This window comes from Rhinichthys klamathensis, unplaced genomic scaffold, assembly GCF_029890125.1.
Source record: "Rhinichthys klamathensis goyatoka isolate OS25496 unplaced genomic scaffold, OSU_Roscu_1.1 h1tg000011l_1, whole genome shotgun sequence".
In the NCBI taxonomy this organism is placed as follows: domain Eukaryota; kingdom Metazoa; phylum Chordata; class Actinopteri; order Cypriniformes; family Leuciscidae; genus Rhinichthys; species Rhinichthys klamathensis.
Window position 1 is genome coordinate 2,637,838 of NW_026606564.1, and position 19,075 is coordinate 2,656,912.

At 44.4% G+C, this 19,075-nt stretch overlaps 1 protein-coding gene across 1 annotated transcript in view; it reads left to right on the forward strand.

The window, feature by feature from the left end:
- Positions 1–18,121, forward strand: part of LOC130101515 (uncharacterized) — a 57,539-nt gene extending 39,418 nt beyond the window's left edge. Inside the window, exons 43-55 of the mRNA XM_056267288.1 lie at positions 6,178–6,315; positions 6,915–7,077; positions 7,178–7,281; positions 7,375–7,512; positions 8,595–8,708; positions 12,843–12,971; positions 13,076–13,234; positions 14,742–14,903; positions 15,155–15,317; positions 15,533–15,714; positions 15,822–15,914; positions 17,352–17,556; positions 17,895–18,121. Coding sequence (XP_056123263.1) covers positions 6,178–6,315; positions 6,915–7,077; positions 7,178–7,281; positions 7,375–7,512; positions 8,595–8,708; positions 12,843–12,971; positions 13,076–13,234; positions 14,742–14,903; positions 15,155–15,317; positions 15,533–15,714; positions 15,822–15,914; positions 17,352–17,556; positions 17,895–18,121 — 1,977 coding nt within the window. The remainder of the gene's footprint in view (positions 1–6,177; positions 6,316–6,914; positions 7,078–7,177; positions 7,282–7,374; positions 7,513–8,594; positions 8,709–12,842; positions 12,972–13,075; positions 13,235–14,741; positions 14,904–15,154; positions 15,318–15,532; positions 15,715–15,821; positions 15,915–17,351; positions 17,557–17,894) is intronic.
- The last annotated feature ends 954 nt before the right edge of the window (positions 18,122–19,075 follow it).

Here is a 19,075-nt window from a genome sequence, read left to right on the forward strand (position 1 = left end):
CGCGGCTGCCGAGGCACTGCGGCGGCGTTCATCTTGGGGTTCACATATGGATTTAGTAGCGGGGTTTGAGACGGGCCCCGCCCTTTCTCAGCCCTTACCTGCTGGATCCGGTGTCCCAGCCCAGGAAGGAGCCCGTTCTGCGGTTTCTCCTCCCCAGGCTGAGACACCACTGTTGCGGCTATCCAGTTCTGAGGAACTGGATGTCGTTGATATGGGGGAATTTGAGTTTTCGCCAGCTCATACCCCTGCTGATGGAGGTTTTATCTCGTGCTGTTACTAAATTAAATATTGAGTGGCCAGCTGATGATATTGATGTTGAATCAAGAAAGAGTCTTCTAGATGAACGTTATTTACCATCTAGATCACGACCTCCTCGTCGGGAACTCCCGTTTTTTCCTGATCTTCACACTGAGGTGTCCAGATCGTGGAATAAACCGGCGTCTTTCAGAGTTCATAATCCTCAAACTAGTAATTATAGTAAAGTTAGAGGTATGGATAATTATGGTTATTTGACGATGCCTCGTGCGGAAGAGACGCTTGCGAGCTATCTCTCCCCCGAGTCAGCGTCATCACTGAAAGCCCCGACGTTACCCACCAGACCATTAAAAAATGCATCAATGCTGGTGGGTAAAGCGTATTCGGCAGCAGGTCAGGCTGCAGCATGTTTACATACGATGTCGATTTTACAAGCTTATCAGGCTGACCTGCTGAGGGACATGGATGATTGTGAGGAAGTTAGTGCTGATACTGTTCGAGAATTACGTCGCACAACCGATCTATCTCTCCGGGCCACCAAGGAGACGGCTAAATCAGTGGGCCGTTCTATGGCAGCCCTGGTGGCCACGGAGCGTCATTTATGGTTGAATCTTTCTGAAATCAAGGATAAAGATAGATCTGTTCTTCTGGACGCACCGCTTTCTCCTACAAGTCTGTTCGGCGATGCTATAAATTGTGTTGTCGATAGGTTTCAAGAAAATAAAAAACAAGCGGCTGCGTTTCAGAGGTTTCTTCCTCGCCGGTCCAGTGTCCCCGAGGCTGCACGTAATATAAAGATAGAGCAGCCTCGTCCGTCTACGAGCTCCGCACACAGATTCCAGCAGAAACAGAGCGTCGCTGCTCGGGCTCCTCCACAATCTGGGGTTCCCGAGTGGCGTTCGCAGTCCAGGCCTGGTGGGGGTAGACAGGATCTGAGGACTGTTATCTCCAAGAGAGCCTGGACTAAGAAGAAGTCCTGACGCCGAGTGTGCCAGGCTTCTGAGGGTGGTCCCCTCCAAGGAGGAACGATTCCGAGGAACCGTTTCTCTTTGGCGCCCTCCGGGGGGCGATTCTCCGAGGAGAGTCGCAGCGTTGCCACATCGGTTGTTCCCTGCCGGTTCGCCGTTTCAGGGCACCGAGGTGTCAGCGTCCCCGTACAATCCTGTGAGGACGGTTGTAGAACGGTCAGTTCGGTTGTTCCCTGCCGGTTCGCCGCTTCAGGGCGCCGAAATGATTGTTCAATCAAATCCAGAGGCCAGTCTCGAGGGACTGGTTCCCTTATCAGAATTTCTGGCAGCGTGGAAACTTCTGCCAAATATTTCTTTATGGGTCCTGCACATAATAGAAAAGGGTTACAGAATTCAGTTCGGTTCTCGTCCGCCCAGATTTCAAGGGGTCCTTCCCACAGTGGTGGACCCACAGCAGGCTCTGGTTATGGAGCAGGAAGTTCTGACACTTCTTCAAAAAGGAGCGATAGAGAGGGTGCCTCCTCCCAACAGAGAGTCAGGGTTTTACAGCCGTTACTTCATTGTTCCGAAAAAGGATGGAGGGTTGCGTCCTATTCTAGATCTGCGCCAGTTAAACAGCAGAGTTCAGAAACTCAAGTTCAGGATGCTCACACTCAAGCAAATTGTTTCACAGATTCAGTCCGAGGACTGGTTTGTCACAATAGACCTGAAAGACGCTTACTTCCATGTATCTATCCATCCTCATCACAGGAAGTTCCTGAGGTTTGCTTTCGGGGGCGAAGCTTACCAGTATCGGGTTCTGCCGTTTGGCCTAGGTTTATCACCCCGCACCTTTACAAAATGCGTGGATGCAGCTCTGGCTCCCTTGAGACTCCAGGGCATTCGCGTATTAAATTATATCGACGATTGGTTGATTTTAGCTCAGTCAGAGCAGTTGGCGGTTCGGCATCGAGATGTCGTTCTGTCTCACATAAAGGAGTTGGGGTTGCGGCTCAACACCAAGAAGAGTGTTCTCCTCCCTACTCAGAGGACCACTTTTTTAGGTGTAATTTGGGATTGGACCACAATGCAGGCACGTCTATCTCCTGCTCGGATCACTGCGATTCTCACAGCCGTAAAAAATGTAAAACTAGGCCAGTCACTCACTGTGAAACAGTTTCAGAGACTGTTGGGGCTCATGGCAGCAGCGTCCAACGTGATTACTTTTGGCCTGCTGTACATGAGACCCCTGCAGTGGTGGCTCAGAACCAAGGGGTTTTCTCCGAGGGGAAATCCGTTCCGCAAGATCAAGGTCACGCGGCTATGCCTTCGTGCTTTGGTCATGTGGAAGAAACCTTGGTTCCTCGCCCAGGGCCCAGTGCTGGGAGCTTCTTGTCGACGCGTCACGCTTTCGACGGATGCTTCCCTCACAGGATGGGGGGCGGTCATGAGTGGCCGCTCGGCGCAAGGTCTTTGGCAGGACCATCATCTGTCATGGCACATAAATCGTTTGGAGATGATGGCGGTATTTCGAGCTCTCAAATATTTCCTGCCAGACCTGAGAGGCCATCATGTGTTGGTTCGTACGGACAACACGTCAGTGGTTTCATATATCAACCATCAGGGGGGTCTGAGGTCACGTCACCTTTGCAAGCAGGCCCATCAGATCCTCCTATGGGCCCAGGGGAAGTTGCTATCTCTCAGAGCAGTTTACATTCCGGGGCGTCAGAATGTGGGAGCAGATATACTGTCAAGGCAGGGGCTGAGGCCCGGGGAGTGGAGACTTAACCCCGAGGTGGTGGAGCTCCTGTGGGAGAAATTTGGTCGTGCTCAGATAGATCTTTTCGCATCCTCAGATACAACCCATTGTCCCATGTGGTTCTCTCTCACGCACCCAGCTCCTCTCGGACTGGATGCGATGGTGCAGGTGTGGCCGAGGCTGCACCTGTATGCATTTCCCCCGATATCATTGCTCCCGGGGGTTCTGGAGAGGGTTCGCCGGGAAGGGGCCCGTCTGCTACTAATAGCCCCTTACTGGCCGACTCGAGTTTGGTTCTCGGACTTGGTGTCTCTTCTGAACGGCTCTCCCATGGAGATTCCAATCAGGAGGGACCTGCTGTCCCAGGTAGAGGGCACGATTTTTCACCCTCGGCCAGAGTTGTGGAAACTGTGGGCCTGGCCTCTGAGGGGGCCAGGCTCATAGAATCCGGTCTCTCGACTGAGGTCGTTGAGACCATTCTCCATTCCAGAGCCCCTTCCACGAGAAGACTTTATGCGCTGAAATGGAAATTATTCTCCACCTGGTGTGGTGAGCGTCAGTTAGATCCTGTTAACTGCCCTGTTGGTTCAGTTCTCGATTTTCTGCAAGACCGTTTCTCTGCTGGATTATCTCCTTCCACCTTAAAAGTGTATGTGGCGGCTATATCGGCCTATCATACCCCTCTGGGGGGTACTTCTATTGGGAGAGATCCTCTGATTATTCGTTTTCTCCGTGGTACATTGAGGTTGAGACCTGCACTGCACTCTAGAGCACCGGCTTGGGATTTAGCCATTGTACTTGAGGGTCTGGCTCTGGCTCCCTTCGAGCCTATTGAAGAGGTTTCAGAAAAATTCCTCACTTTGAAAGCTTTGTTTCTCCTTGCTATTTCTTCTATCAAGAGAATTGGAGATTTGCATGCCCTGTCGGTTGCTCCTTCATGCCTGGAATTTGCACCTGGTATGGTGAAAGCATTTCTATACCCTAAACCGGGCTATATACCTAAGGTCCCAGTGAATGTTGGGGGTCCAATAGTGTTGCAGGCCTTTTATCCTCCACCTTTTAATACCCCAGATCAGGAACAATTGAACCTGTTATGTCCAGTTCGGGCATTAGATGCCTACGTTCACAGAGCTGCCCTGTGGCGTAAGTCAGAGCAATTATTTGTATGTTTTGGGTCACCCAGAAGAGGGTGCCCTGCATCGAAACAGGTTATGAGCAAATGGATAGTCGAGGCTATTTCATTGGCTTATGAAGCGGCCGGTCAGCCTTCACCTATGGCTGTACGGGCCCATTCTACTAGGAGTATGGCGGCCTCTACGGCCTTAGTTTCGGGTGTTTCCCTTCTTGACATTTGTAATGCGGCAGGCTGGTCCTCTCCGCATACATTTGTCAGGTTTTATGACCTTGACCTCTCCACTCCTGGGGCGAGGTTGCTTGCTTCTTAGTGTGCGCCAAGGACTTCACACAGAACGGGCATTTGTCACTATGGCGTAGTGGGTATGGGGTTCCCACCGCGTCTCAAACGCAGCTCGAAGTTCCCTTGAAAGGGAACGTCTCAGGTTACGTATGTAACCCTGGTTCCCTGAGAGGGAACGAGACGCTGCGTTTGCCTGCCATACTTCCTGCATACCCTGATCGACTTACTTCAGACTTTTCAGAAGCTGTCGCGGTCTGTTTTCAAGGGTGCTTTATAGTTTCCTGGTCTATGACGTCACCTATGACGTATCGGGCTTCCATTGGACTGATTTTACACGTGCTTCATGACGCAATCACGCAGAGCGTTCCCACCGCGTCTCAAACGCAGCGTCTCGTTCCCTCTCAGGGAACCAGGGTTACATACGTAACCTGAGACGTTTTCTTTCTTTTGTAAATGGAACACTGCACAGTGTACATACTATTGCATACTAGTTTTTGTGTGTGTGAATGCATGATAAACATTTTAAAGGAGCATTCAGTAGGTCTCTAGCTAGTGTTAGATGAATGTTCTTCGAACAGTTTTTAAAAAATGTTTTAGAATGTTCAGAGAACATTCAAAAGCAATGTTCCCATAATGTTTGAAAAATGATAAAATGTAATTCATGTTCCTCTGACATTTGCAGTAGGCTACTAAGAATAAAAAAAAAAAACATCTAAAAAAATAATGTTTTGAAACTTCAGAAAACATTCAGAAAAAAGGGTTTCGTAGCTTAAAGGAGAACTCCGGCGCAAAATGAACCTCGGGTGTAATAACACATTGGTACAGACTAAATCGTTCCCTGAGATTTGTTTTCATGATAATCGAATGTAAAGAGTTTTATCTCTAAAAACAGTTTAGCTTATAACGCTAGTATATTGGCATAGAGTAAGCAAAAAGAGATCGCTAGTTAATACCACTAACAAGGCTCAAATTAGCCCCACACTAACACGGCAGCATAATGAGTGTCCTTACATGCAAACCGAAGCATTGAGAACTTTGTAAGTGTATAGACAGTTTAATAAGAAGATACTTTACACAGACAGTACAGTTAGCGCATACAGACAGCAGCCATCTTGGAAAACAGTCTCGATCAGTCAAACCACGAACACGGTGATACGTGAGCTGAACTGTGACTTGGAATCTCATATGGTCCGTTGTTTCCGGAAGAATGCACTGAGCGCATAAGAGAAGCACTTAACGCAACAGAGAAAATAAAAAAATAAATATAATTTATCTTATCTTCAATATCTACACGTACTGTTCGCTCACCCTCGTGGTTCAATTGGTCGAGACTGTTTTCCAAGATGGCTCCTGTCTGTATGCGCTAAATGTACTGTCTGTGTAAAGTATCTTCTTATTAAACTGTCTGTACACTTACAAAGTTCTCAATGCTTCGGTTTGCATGTAAGGACCCTCATTATGCTGCCGTGTTAGTGTGGGGCTAATTTGAGCCTTGTTAGTGGTATTAACTAGCGATCCCTTTTTGCTTACTCTATGCCAATATACTAGCGTTATAAGCTAAACTGTTTTTAGAGATAAAACTCTTTACATTCGATTATCATGAAAACAAATCTCAGGGAACGATTTAGTCTGTACCAATGTGTTATTACACCCGAGGTTCATTTTGTACCGGAGTTCTCCTTTAATTGGAACATTAGCAAAATGTTCTTAGCAACATATTTTTGTTAGTTGCGTATTATTATGCATTATAATCCTTTTTTTTTTGTTGTAAAAATGCCTTACGTGTTGTTTCCTTTCAGTTGAGCCACTCGCACTCTTCAGTTAAGGGCACTGCAGAACTTCTGGTTGGCATGAGCGGATTGACTTTTGAAGCTGAGATCTCGAGCACAAACTATGGCTTTAAGCAAGTGCTGGTGTTCAACCACTCTATACCTCAGGTAGTGTAATTATGAGTCAGCCGTAATATAGCGTCTTCTGTAAAGAGGCGGTCACATTTACCGCTTCTCAGTGAAATCCAGTCATTTCAATAGGAATCCACATGATCTTCGTGTGAAGTTGAAAGGTTTCCCAACGGATAAGTTGGTAAGTCAAATTTGCTGCGTTGACCAACAGAAAGCTGCTTGGTTTGAATATGACTTCTGTGTCAGTTAGCGGCGCTTCATACATCATTACACTATTTGTGACGAACAATTTACCTTTTTTGAACTTGAAAATGTTGGAGAAATTTCACTAATTTGACCACACTTTGTTCTACAGGCGAAATGCAGTTATCTTAATAGTAATATGGAATTTTTACATGGCTTTTGAATCAAATTAAATTTGGTTAAACTTTGAACATGCAAATGGCATGTTTACCAATAAAGAGCTGCTAAGTTTGGAAGTAACCCCTGAGTAAGTGATACTTCATGCACCGCTATTGATAATGGACGATTTCGCCTAAGTTACGCAAATGTGACCATGCCTCAACACTATATGAAATATGTTACATTATGTTGTGTTACATTACATTTTGATTAATGTGTTATTTCTATACCAGCTACACTCGTTGCCCAGGAATCTGACAGTGAAGACACGCTATGGTGGAAAAAGAGGGTCACATACTCTCACGCACCGAGCACAGTGGGAGAATCAGGATTTAACACAGTCTGACTCCTCAGATGGTGAAACACAATTACAGCAAAGTTATCCAGAACTGACAGGTGGCTATACCTCATTGCTATTGAGAGGGAAGTTGCTTATTTGGTCACATGTGGCATCAGTTATTATCATGAACATGCTGATGTGTCTCTCTAATTGTAGGAAAGGCTCAGGGTTGGGGTTTGGATCTTAGGGTAGAGAATGACACTCAGAGAAAACGAGGTGATCTGAGTGTTGACTGTACTCTCTTTGGAAGCCATGATCAGGTGAGGCCAGACAGAAGTATTTGGGGGTTTTGATGTGGTTTGTGCATTTTTTTTATTACATCTTCCATATATAAGTCTCTTGCGTGTGTTCAGGTCAGAATTCAAGGCTCTTGGAATTTGGTGAGCAGACAAATGGATTCATTAGAGCAGAAACAACCCTTTACCTCAACACTGGCTCAGTTTCATATACATGCCCTATCACACGGACCCAGGCACGACAGCAACAATCAGGTACACAGCTGCCATTCTCAAAAACGATCTATAACAGAGTTCCTCAAATCCAGCCCTTTAGCTCAAACTCTGGCTGGGTCCAAATCACCCAATATAACCTTAAATAGGGCACTATTTGAAGGCACAGCTAATTGTAGTGGTGTCCGAAACAATAATGGACATTATCGAGTGACATTATCAATCCCACAATACACCACAATAACAAATGTACAACCGATGTATGCACAGTGGCTATTAGAATACCCATAATGCACTTGTGCGCCGAATGAATTCCTGCTTCTGAACAAAAGATAGCGCCCGCAGCTGAATCATCCATCCATCCATTTTCCAAACTGCTGGTGCAATGTGGCTACAGCGTAACATTATACAGGTATACATTCCTTTTTACTTGATTATTAAATTGTTTAATTAAGGTTTATACATAGTGTCTATGACAGAGTTCAAGATAAATCTGTTCATCTTACTACTGGAGCTGTCAGTTTGCTAAATTTCAAATAAATATTAAACAACAAGCACAATCTATGCAAAAGGGGCAGCCCTTCGGCGCACTCCGTGTCCAAATAATCTCACTCGTTATCATTCACTCCTTTAATTGAACTATATTAGTGGACTAATGTAGGGAAATACTGAATGAGGGAATAGGGGGTGATTTTCAGACACACCTCCTGATCAAACTCACCTACCTGCAATTTTTTAGTTTCTCTTAAGGTCAGCTTGCTCGGGTGTCTTTGATTAGGGTTGGAGTTAAAATGTGAAGGACAGTGTCCCTTCAGGGTTGGATTTGAGGAACCCTTCTCTATAATCTCAAATAATCTCTTCACTTTAAAAGCCCCCTTCATATTCCCTATACTCTCAGATACTGCTCTTTCTCTTAATTACACTCTACAATCGCAAATACTTCCCCTCCATTCAATTAATACTCCCAGATTCTCTCCATGCTGTTTATATTTTCAAGTACCATCCACATTCACTTTACATTTTCAAATACTCTCCAGGTGCAAACAAACTCTTCATTTCTCATACTTTTTTAAGATATAATAAGTTAAATCTATGTAATATGAATGAGGGTTGTGTTTCTATAGGCCCGTCTTTCAAGGGACCACGGAAAGCCCATAAATATTTCTGTAACTGTGAGTGAGCACTGGCACGATGACTCCAGCAGAGGGCAGGCCTGTGTCTTTCTCTCACCAGGCCAGGTACACCACAGCATTCAACTTCTGCAGTTTCACTAAACTTTCATTTTACAAACATTGGGTCTCATTCACTAACCATGCATACCCACAGATTTGTGAGTGAAATCTTTTACTGTAGGGATGCACCGAAATGAAAATTCTGGGTTGAAACCAAAACCAATTCTGGATGCACTTGGCCAAAAACCGAAAACGCAACCAACATTATTTTTTAAGAATTACTTATTAATTATTTAATTTATTTATTTAATGTATTTTATTTTATTATTAATATCTTATTTTAAATTATTTTTTGTGTATAATTTTATTAATATTAGACTTTTTAATTAAATTCAATAATTGTATTTAATCTGATGGGACACAGGGGAAAGTCCAAGGGAAGTGGCTGAATGTGGGGTGTTTAGGGAAGGGGACTCAGGAACAGGGGTGTGTGGTATGGGGACAATGTCCATTTGCGAGGCAATGGGGTCGGGCTTCCTCTTTTGAAAAGAGGTGGTCAGGTTACCTCTGTTTGGGGCTAGCCTGAAAGTTCCTCCCCTTGCTCCTAACATCATAGTTTCTCTTCTGTCTCATGCCAGCCTTATCCAATTGATCCCTAGAAAACACATGGGCTGTTTCCATCCAATCATGCAGCTGCCTTACATACTCTGGTCCAGTTGGTGTGTCCCAGTTTCGCTGATGGTCAGCGGTAAGGATGGCTAGCTGCTGGGCCAAGGCCCTATTTAATCTTTCAACAAGGCCATCACTGCACAGGCATCGCATCTGCGGCACATCCACGTCCCTTCTGTGCTGGCTCCAGTAGAACCCTTGATGAAGGTGGCGGAGTGTTTTGGAACCCCCAAAATATTCGGACTCCTTACTTCCATGACAAGCCGTTAACACTGCTTCCCTCAGAACTTTGGGCACTACCACTTGCCATCTGTCCTCCCTGTTTGCTGGCTCCTTCCATGCTCGCTGGAGGATTCCATCACGCAGCCGCAGTATGTTGAATTTGGACCACAGTCCCTTTGTGACCAACGAGCACCCTTCAATGTCCCCCCAATTGGGCCTCTGCTGTGCCTCCAGCCTACGCAGCACATGGCTCAGATCACATGCCTGCTCCTGCTGCAACTTCCACTCTGGTGCGTCAACCGCTCTCAGTGCCCCACATGCAGGCTGTTCTGGCTCATTCTCCTGACACAGTTGCCTCTCCCGTGTCTCTCTCTTTTCACAGTGACTGCAGCCCTCAGCAGCGCAAGGGGCGACGAGACAAAGCATCGGCGTTGGTGTGGCAGCTCTATGAACTAATGGGAGGTTATATGACTGGAGTTTTCCAGCCATTAGGCCCCCTGAATCTCAGCCTCTTTGAAGGACATCAACTATTGGAGCGCAACATGGTCTGTCCTTATTGTGAATGGTGTGCCACACAGGTAGTATTTGAAGTGCCTCACTGCCATTACTACCGCAAGGAGCTCACGTCTGGTGACACAAAAGCACCTTTCACACTTATTAAAGACCTTGCTAAAGTACGCCACCACCTTCTCTCCGCCTGGCCCTTCCTGCGATAACATCGCCCCCACTCCAATGTTGCTTGCATCCATGTTTAAAACGGAAGGCAGTGTGGTGTCAGGTGGAACAAGGACTGTAGCTGCACGCAATGCCTGCCGAAGGAAATGGAATGTCTTCTGGCACTCTTCAGTCCAGACAAAGTCTTTCTGTTGGAGGTGAAAAAGTGGCACCCCTATGCACGAGAACCCCCTTACAAACCTCTTACAGCAGTAGGCTAGCCCCAGAGTTGTCTCAGTTGTCTCGTCTCAGTCTCTGATGGTGTGAATTTTGTCCTCCAGGGTGCCTATGCCCTCCCTCTCCAAAGTGTCACTTGTCTGGATGCCGTTTCAGACCTGCCGCTGCCACTCTTCCTAGCACCTCACTGAGGGATGCGAGTGATTCATCAAATGACTCAGCATGGATTAAGAGATCATCCAAATATAAGACATTCACTGCGCGAGACTCTTTCCAACACTTTGTTCATGAGCCGCTCAAACGTGGCTGGAGTGTTGCAGAGCCCGAATGGAAGGACTTTAAACTGCCAGAGGCCCCTATTTGTGCAGAATGTGGTTTTTGGGAAAAGACTCAGAAGACAATGACACTTGCCAGTAGCGGGACACTAGTCTAGGCAGGGGATACAAATCCTTTCATGTAACTTTGTTGAGGTGCTTATAGTATATACAGAACCGCCACCTGGAACTATTTTTCCACTGCATCATGTCAACTACTGAAGACCACAGGCTTTTTTGAGGGTTTCCCTGCATTTAACTGATCCTGCAAACTGAAGGTCGGTGGTTTGGGCGGGGCTCTAAGGTGGAGAGAGCTGAGTGCAGAATTATCCATCCACGTGGGTGACCCGGGGCACAATTCAGTAATTTCCGCAGCTCTCACTATTGGACTTATTTCATCCGCATCAATTTCAACTCCCAATTCCTCCCTTTCAATAGTCAGTTCCAGCGCTTCACTCAGTGTGGTTGGGTGAGCCAGCTGTGTTTGCACACAGAGCTCTCTTTGGCTGTGCACCTGGATAAATCTGTCTCTAGCGAGCTCATTCTGGACAATTGGCGGCATTTCAGCAAAGGCCAGTTACATAAACATTCAATGTCGTTAGCTAAAATGCAGAGGGACTCACCTTGTCTTCTGCGTCTGTTATGAAATGCTGTCCTTAAAAGGACAGGCTGGCTATATTGTCCAAACTGTCTATGAAGAGTCCCAACCATTACATTATAATAATTTCTTTCCGCAGGACTCAACAACAGCAGGCAGGCAGCCGCATCGTCAGTGAGGCACAGCACAAGATTTTTGATTTTCAGACCAGCCTGCAGCATCAGCTAACAGTTTAAACTGGGCTTTGAATATATCCCAATCTGTCTTACTGGAGAACCGTGGCATTTTAATAGCGAGGGTGTCTGAGTCTCTGGTGTATTCACTGCGGGCCTGGGCACCGGCATGTTTGTTTACATCCTGTGTCTTCACGTACTTGTGTCTTGCAGAGCTGCACCTGCGCTGTCATGTCGACCATTTTGGGAGCAAAGGGAGGCGCGAAGCCAGCTTCCTCATCTTGTAGCATGATAGCCTCTGTCATTCTGGCCGCATGTCTTAATGCCCAGTTTGGATCTGCCGCCGGGCCATGTGTCGTCATACACTGGCCTTTTCCCCTTACAATCTCCTCCACCATCTCTTCTTTCACTTTCACCCGCTCCCCGTAGTCCATCTAGGCGGCGAATGCTCAGATCTTGCTTTGGAGTCCGTCACTTTTGACACCAAATGTAGCATTTCGCTATCAGTAGAAACCACGTGGTTCTTTCTCGTTCCTAGACTTTATTAAAGAACTAAATTAACATTGCAGAACATTCACATTAACTAGTGCCCTTCAGCATTTGTAATGCAATTACAATATATACAGTAAAAGAGTAAGAAAAGGTACATGCAGGGTTGCATGCATGCTCGAGCTGCGAGTTTCTGCATAAATATGTAGATTTGCATATACAGCTGCAAATCAGAAGTCTGTAATCTGGGTCGTATTAAAGGTGTTTATTCGGTTTGAACTTGTTTTAAGGATGCTACAATTGGCATTGCTTGAGGATCTTGCTGCGTGTGCTCTCAGCGCATCTTTAGAGTGCTTTGTTTGCTGAGAGCAATGAAAGAAAAGGGTGTGTGGAATGCCTTTATGTGGACATGGTGTGGGTGCTTTTTATGTAAATTACCTCGGGCATGCAGTCGCTCATTAGAATGCTCCGAATTCATAAACACTAGAACGAGGTTAAGAACAAATTCTTGTGCGTACACACATGTTGTAAATTAACGTAACGTGTTTGTGAGAAGTTCAAATTTGCATTTTTTTTTTTGCTAAACAGCGATGTGATCATTGGAATAATGTCATTATAACAATATAAACCCCTTTAGGGTCATAAAAGGTCTCTAGCTGACTGTACAGTTGACTTACAAAGATGTTCAAAAGTTTGGGGTGTGGAATGATTTTTTAATTACTTTTTAAAGAAACTTCTTTTCCTCACAAAGGTAGTGTATATCAAAAATGAACTACTGTGCATGCTGTGCCCCAGAAATTATGTCTTTGCTTTAAAGTTTGCTGGCACTCATGAATTGTGTCAGATGCAGTCGGTGCTTCCCCTGGTGGAGATGGAGGGATGTGTTGCTGTAGCTCAGGAGGGGAAGGCTTACTCCCAAAACACTGAGCTCAAATGGAAGGACAAGAGTATAACGCAAAGCATGAAATACCAGGTCTGGAACATTTAGGAAATTGAAAACTTGTTTGTTGTTCTGCCTTTATTTATTTTAGAATTTGGGATCTAGGATCTTCTTTCTTTTTGTTGTCTGTTGTTTAGGGAGGAGTAAAGGGAATGCACACGCTCCTCGTGGAGCTGAGGGCCCGGAACATCTCTCCGTCTCCCTGTCCGTCTCACTCTCTTCTGACCCAGATACACACCAACCTGAGGGACCGTCTTGAACACCATGTTCAGTTCGGCCTCTGTCCTCCACAGCCTGTGAGATCACAATCTCTGTCAATTAAATTACACTAAAATATGCATATAGCAGCTTAACATATGTATCACTTTAGTTCACCAAATATGAAAATTTAAGATGCATCCTCATGTCATTATGTTCTTTATAAATGCCACACGACATTTATCTAAAAGTAAAACACGACTGTGGTTTGGCGGGAAGTTATTTTTTTTTTATGTTTAGATTATTTTAACAAAACTTTGTTAAATGATAAAATATTATTCCAAATTGCTCAATAAGGTTTTAATCCTTTTAATAAAAGCCATCTTTGCACTGCAGATGTGGGACGTACAGAAGCTGACTTTGAAGTGGCATTAGGTATATTTACACAGACAGGGGGTGCTTCTCAATACTCAAATCGATGCTTCCTCGTTTCCTCGTTCCTCCAGCCCGTGACCCGGTAACCGATTGAATTCAGACATCTTGAAGGACATCTCAGTTGTCTAATTGCACCGCGAAGAGGCGAGGAAACAGAGGTGTGAAGCTAAGACGAAAGGAAAGGAAGCGAGGGAAGGAAACGAGGATGCACTAATGAGAAATGAGATACTGATTGTTGATTCTGATTTTATTTTACTGGTAACAATCTTATAGTGCCTGTTGAAGATGCGGTCTCTGTTCATGTGTGCCAAGACATTTTAGAAGTCCCGACCGGACGAATTTACGGCCATGTCCAGGACAGAGAGTATGTATGGTCCCCCAATATACATACAGTTAGGGTGATATTAAATGACTTAAACGGTGATATAAAATTTTGGCCCATCTCTTAATCATTCATTCCTTGTGTGACTTGCAAAGGCTTGCATTTCGTTTGGTCACACCACAAGGTGTCACTGTGGCCTCAAAGCTTCAGCACTGCCACTCTGAGCTTGATTGCTATGATACAGACCCCCCCCCCCCCCCCCCCCCCCCCCCCCCCCCCCCCCCCCACACACACACACACAAAATAAATGTAGCCTATGATCTCTTTCAATTCCTTGTATAACTGTTTTAATTTTCCTTGGTTTTATTTTGTGATTATTTTAATTCCTTTTTGTGTAAAGCACTTTGAATTGCCATAGTGTATGAAATATAAATGCCTTGCCTTACCTAATCAAATAAATGAAAAAAATAGTATAAATATACTTTTTTTTTTAAATGTTACCTTTTTCCAGCCGTCTGCCTGAAGCTAGTTTTGGTCGATAAAGTTTTAAATATGGATATTTTTCTTGCACGAACGCATCGCTTCGCTTCAGAAGGTCTTTATTAACCCCCCGGAGCACTTTTATCATGGATGGATGCACTTTGATGGACTTCAAAACAGAAACAGCCATTCACTGCCATTATAAAGCTTGGAAGCGCCAGCACATTTTTCAATATAACTCCGAATGTATTCGTCTGAAAGAAAAATGTCATATACATCTAGGATGGCTTGAGGGTGATTAAATCATGGGGTAATTTTCATTTTATGAATAATATTTATATTGTAACAGTGATCTTTTTTTCCCGCAGGCTTTAATTTGGTCTGGATCTCACAGAGTGAACTCAGGCAAGGAGATGTTGCACACTCACACCCGTGTGTCTGTGTCTGGACACACTCAGCACAACACCTTCACACTGTCGCTCAGAAACATCAGCAGCAGTCAGCGCTCCAACTACTCTCTGCTCACAGAGGTACTCGCACCGCAACCGGTCTTCAACGTGTTGAGTTTCAGAATGACAGATTTCAGTATGTACAACCAAATCGTTTAGAGAGAACATTATATGAAGAAGTGTAACTTTTTCAAATTTGGTTGTAGTTATTTCTAGTGTGTCGAAATGTAATAGCTTGCTATAAAACAGTAAAAGCCAATGGAACTTCCTCACCATGATGTTTGGTGGACAAATGAAAACAAATGAACAAAATAAATATGTGTGATTTACAGTGGCAGGTAGGAAACTGGAGTGCGGAGCTGGCCTGCAGTTCCCTGTCTTCAGGCAGGAATGTGGAGATCCAGGTTCATGCAAAACTAGACCGCAGTGAGATGCTCTGGCTGCAGGGGGTGCTGGGAAAACGCTGCCTACGAGCTGCTGCTGGATACCACACTGGTGATGATGCTATATATATATATATATAAAGCCTACTGTATCATATTTGATACACAAAATTTTAAGGTCTCTAAATTAACAACATGATCAAACCCTTGCTTAACCTGTTAATCTACTGCATTTTTTCTTTTCTTTTTGTCAGGTTTAATAACAAACGATTTTTAATCATGTTATTTTTCTAAATCAGTTTTGTATGCGTTTCTGCTTGCCGTCAGAAACATCTGATGATATCCGAGTGGCGTTCTGTTTGGAGGGGCATCACTGGTTCACCCTGGAGGCTCAGAGAGGCGGTCATGGCATTGAGAATGAAACCCTTGCCCTTATTTCTGTAGGAGCAGCCAATCAGAGTCTGCTATTTCAAGCTAAGGGATGCAGGGAGTGCCTTTGGGCCTCAGAGGTGAGGACGGGAAGGAGTTATGATGTTACTCACATAATATAAATCTGCCAGATACCTTGTAAAACATTGTTTTTCATGTCTGGTTTTTTGATAACATATCTCTACAGGCACGGCTCCAGCAGCTGGGGTACCGGATAAGGAGTAAACTTTTGGACAGACTTCAGAGACTTCAGCATCTTCTGTTAACATTCAGAAGACAGGTTTGTAATATCTCACAGGCTGTCCTGCTACAAATTTGAACTAGGTTAAAGTGTTAGTTCACCACAAAAAAATGAAACATCAGTTACTCACTCTCTTGTCGCCCAAACCTGTATGGCTTTCTGCATGGTTACAATTTATTTCGATGGTCCACTTTAGATTACAAACTTTAAGTAACTTGTCCACTAAATCTCATTAGAGTATTAGTAGACTGTTAGGTTAGGGTTAGTAGAATAAGTTGACATGTAGTTGTAAAGTTACTTTCTACTAAAGTTACTTACTAGAATGTCTGTTGGAGGAGTATCAGAATAAAGTGTTAGCAGATATTAAGAATACAGTCTACTTATACTCTAATGAGAGTTAGTTGACATGTAACTGCAAAGATCCTTATAGTTAGTAGAATGTCTAAAGTGGACTATCGAAATAAAGTGTTACCAACTTTCTTTCTTCTGTGGAACTTTTTTTTTTTTTAATGTCTCAGTGGTTTTTTGGTCCATCCACACACTGTTAATGAATGGGGTCCAGTGTTGTTTTGGACACTATTGACTTTCATTGTATGGACAGTAGAGACGTTCTTCAAAATATGTTCATTCCACAGAAGACAGAAAGTCATTAGGGTTTAGGATAATTTCCCTTTTTGCTGAAAACATCCCTTTAAGTGCTGTGTAAACAAAGTCATTTAGAAATGAACAATTTGTAATGAGAATTTTACAATGAAATACTGTTCAAACGTTTGTGGCCAGTGTTTTTTTTCTTTTCTTAATACTTTTATTCAGCAGGGACACATTAAATGGACCTAAAGTTACAGTAAAATCTTTTATTTCAAATAAAAGCTGTTCTTTTGAACTTCCTATTCATCGGAATAGAATAGTTTCCACAACAATTTTAAGCAGCGCAGCTGTTTTCAACATTAGTTATAATAAAAAATCAGCATATTATAATGATTTCTGAAGGATCATGTGACTGATGCCAGGCTGAATTTTCAGCATCACTACTATCACTGGAATAAATTACATTTGAATATATGTACTAGATTAAAATACAGTTATTTAATAGTTTTTTTAAATTTGAATAATATTTCACTGTTTTTGAGATAAGAGAATTCTTTCAAAAACATTAAAAAATGTTTCCAACCCCAATCTTTTAAACAGTAGAGTGTATATACGTATATAATAAATCTCTCATTCAACTTCATGAAAAGCATCATGGCATGCTTTTTAAAAGGATTGATTAAGTTTCCATATATGCTGGACTATTTGTCCCAATACAATTGTAGTTCAAAAATAATTAAAGCATAAATCTTTCAGCTGGAAAGTTTTAAATCCACAAATCCGTGAATCCATAAAACCCCAAAAATTAGTGTGACCGGTTGTTTAGGCTTCATAAAAGTTCGCAGTATCAAATATCATGTCGATCACGTGTCATTATTCATCATCTAGGCAGGCGACAGCATGTTCCTGCTGGAGTTGAGTAACGGCCCGCTGTCCCTGTCCCAGCGAGCCGAGACCCTGTTGCTGCAGAGAGCAGGAGCGCTGTGGAAAGCATGGACGACCGGCCCGCTCCGACACTCGCTCACACACAGCCTACCGCACGCGCTCCAAATCCTGCATCTCATGTCTCAACAGGTCCAACAAGAGCTCAGGAGTGAGTTTGCCCTATCAAGTTCTGCGTCTCCCTGTTCATTCTGATTTCTTCTACAGTTGCGAGGCACAGTTCCCTTTGAGCTGCACTGGGTGATTGACAGGAAACACGTAACTTTATTTTTCTAAAACACCAAGCACATGTTTAAATGATTTCCTGTGGCAATTGAGGTCACATTATCTGTAATTGATCTTGACAGCGTTCTAGTCACATCATTGCGTAAGCATCTGTAAACCAGTCGCAATTATGCACCAGCACAACTGTGGCTTCATGTCATCGCCTTTCATTCGAAAATGCCTGTCAGTGTGTATTAGCGTTATTGTAGGTTTAATTTCTCGCAGGACCCCTGGCCACTCTAGCTGGAGCGTACCACGACGTGACAGGGGTGCGTTTGGACACCGCGTGGCAGCGAGGAGTGCAGCTGTGGACCAGAGAGCTGACTGAGCTTTTGCCTGCGATACTTCACGATCCTCACTTGAGGGCGCCGTCTCTGACCGCTTTGCACGTTGCCATCTTTGCAGCGGACATGGCAAGAAATATGCATTTATTTGTTATCCTGAAGTCTTAGGCCAACGCATTCTCATCCTAGGGCGTCATATTTGACATATTTTGACATTTCGTCTACATCCAACGCACATGGCACCCTTTAGCGTCAATATGAGACGCAGATAGATATGGGTAGGTTTAGGTCTGGGGTAGGGTTAGGGTTAGACCGCTAGGAGGCGCCTTCTGGCCCATATCTATCTGCGTCTCAAATACCCCTTTTCCACCAACAAGAACCGGGTGCTGGTTCAGAGCCAGAGCTGGTTCGGAGTTGGTTCGACTGACAAGCTTACTAAGAACCGGTTTGCCTTTCCACCGGCTAGAGAGCCACAACAGAGCCAGATCTTACGTCACTGCATACGTCTCATGTTGCCCAGCAACGCTATAGTGCGGTAGCGCCAAACACAAACACGCCAGGCTTGTTCGAGATGCATCGGCTTCTCGCAGATCGATCGCCGCATGACATCAAAGCACTGCGAAAGCGATCCAAAAGCACAAGGAGTCGTATGATCTCCAAACACTCCTGCAGCTCCGATCGGTCCGTGCCGCTCCGATGCATCTCGAACAAGCCATCAACAATAACGGACGTTGCGTTACTATGGATGCTCATGGTTTGCAAAAATACATTGGAATCCAACGCGTTTGTGCAGCTCGCCGTAACTTACATAGACGGATATTATAATCAAGCTGCTATTAGCTCGACTAGCTGCTATTTAAAAATGGCGGTCACAAGTTTCTATTCGTCTTGTTGGTCACGGTAACCCCGCCCCCAGCCCCTGACGCAAGCGGTTCTTACTTGGCTCTGTTCTAGACCAGCAATGATTTGGTGCTACTTAAGAACCACTTTTCCTGGTTCGGAGCTGGTGCTTTGCGTGTGGAAAAACAAAGAACCGAATTGAAACTAGGCTCTGGCTCCGAACCAGCACCAGCTCTGCCTTGGTGGAAAAGGGGTAATATTGACGCTAAAGGGTGCCATGTG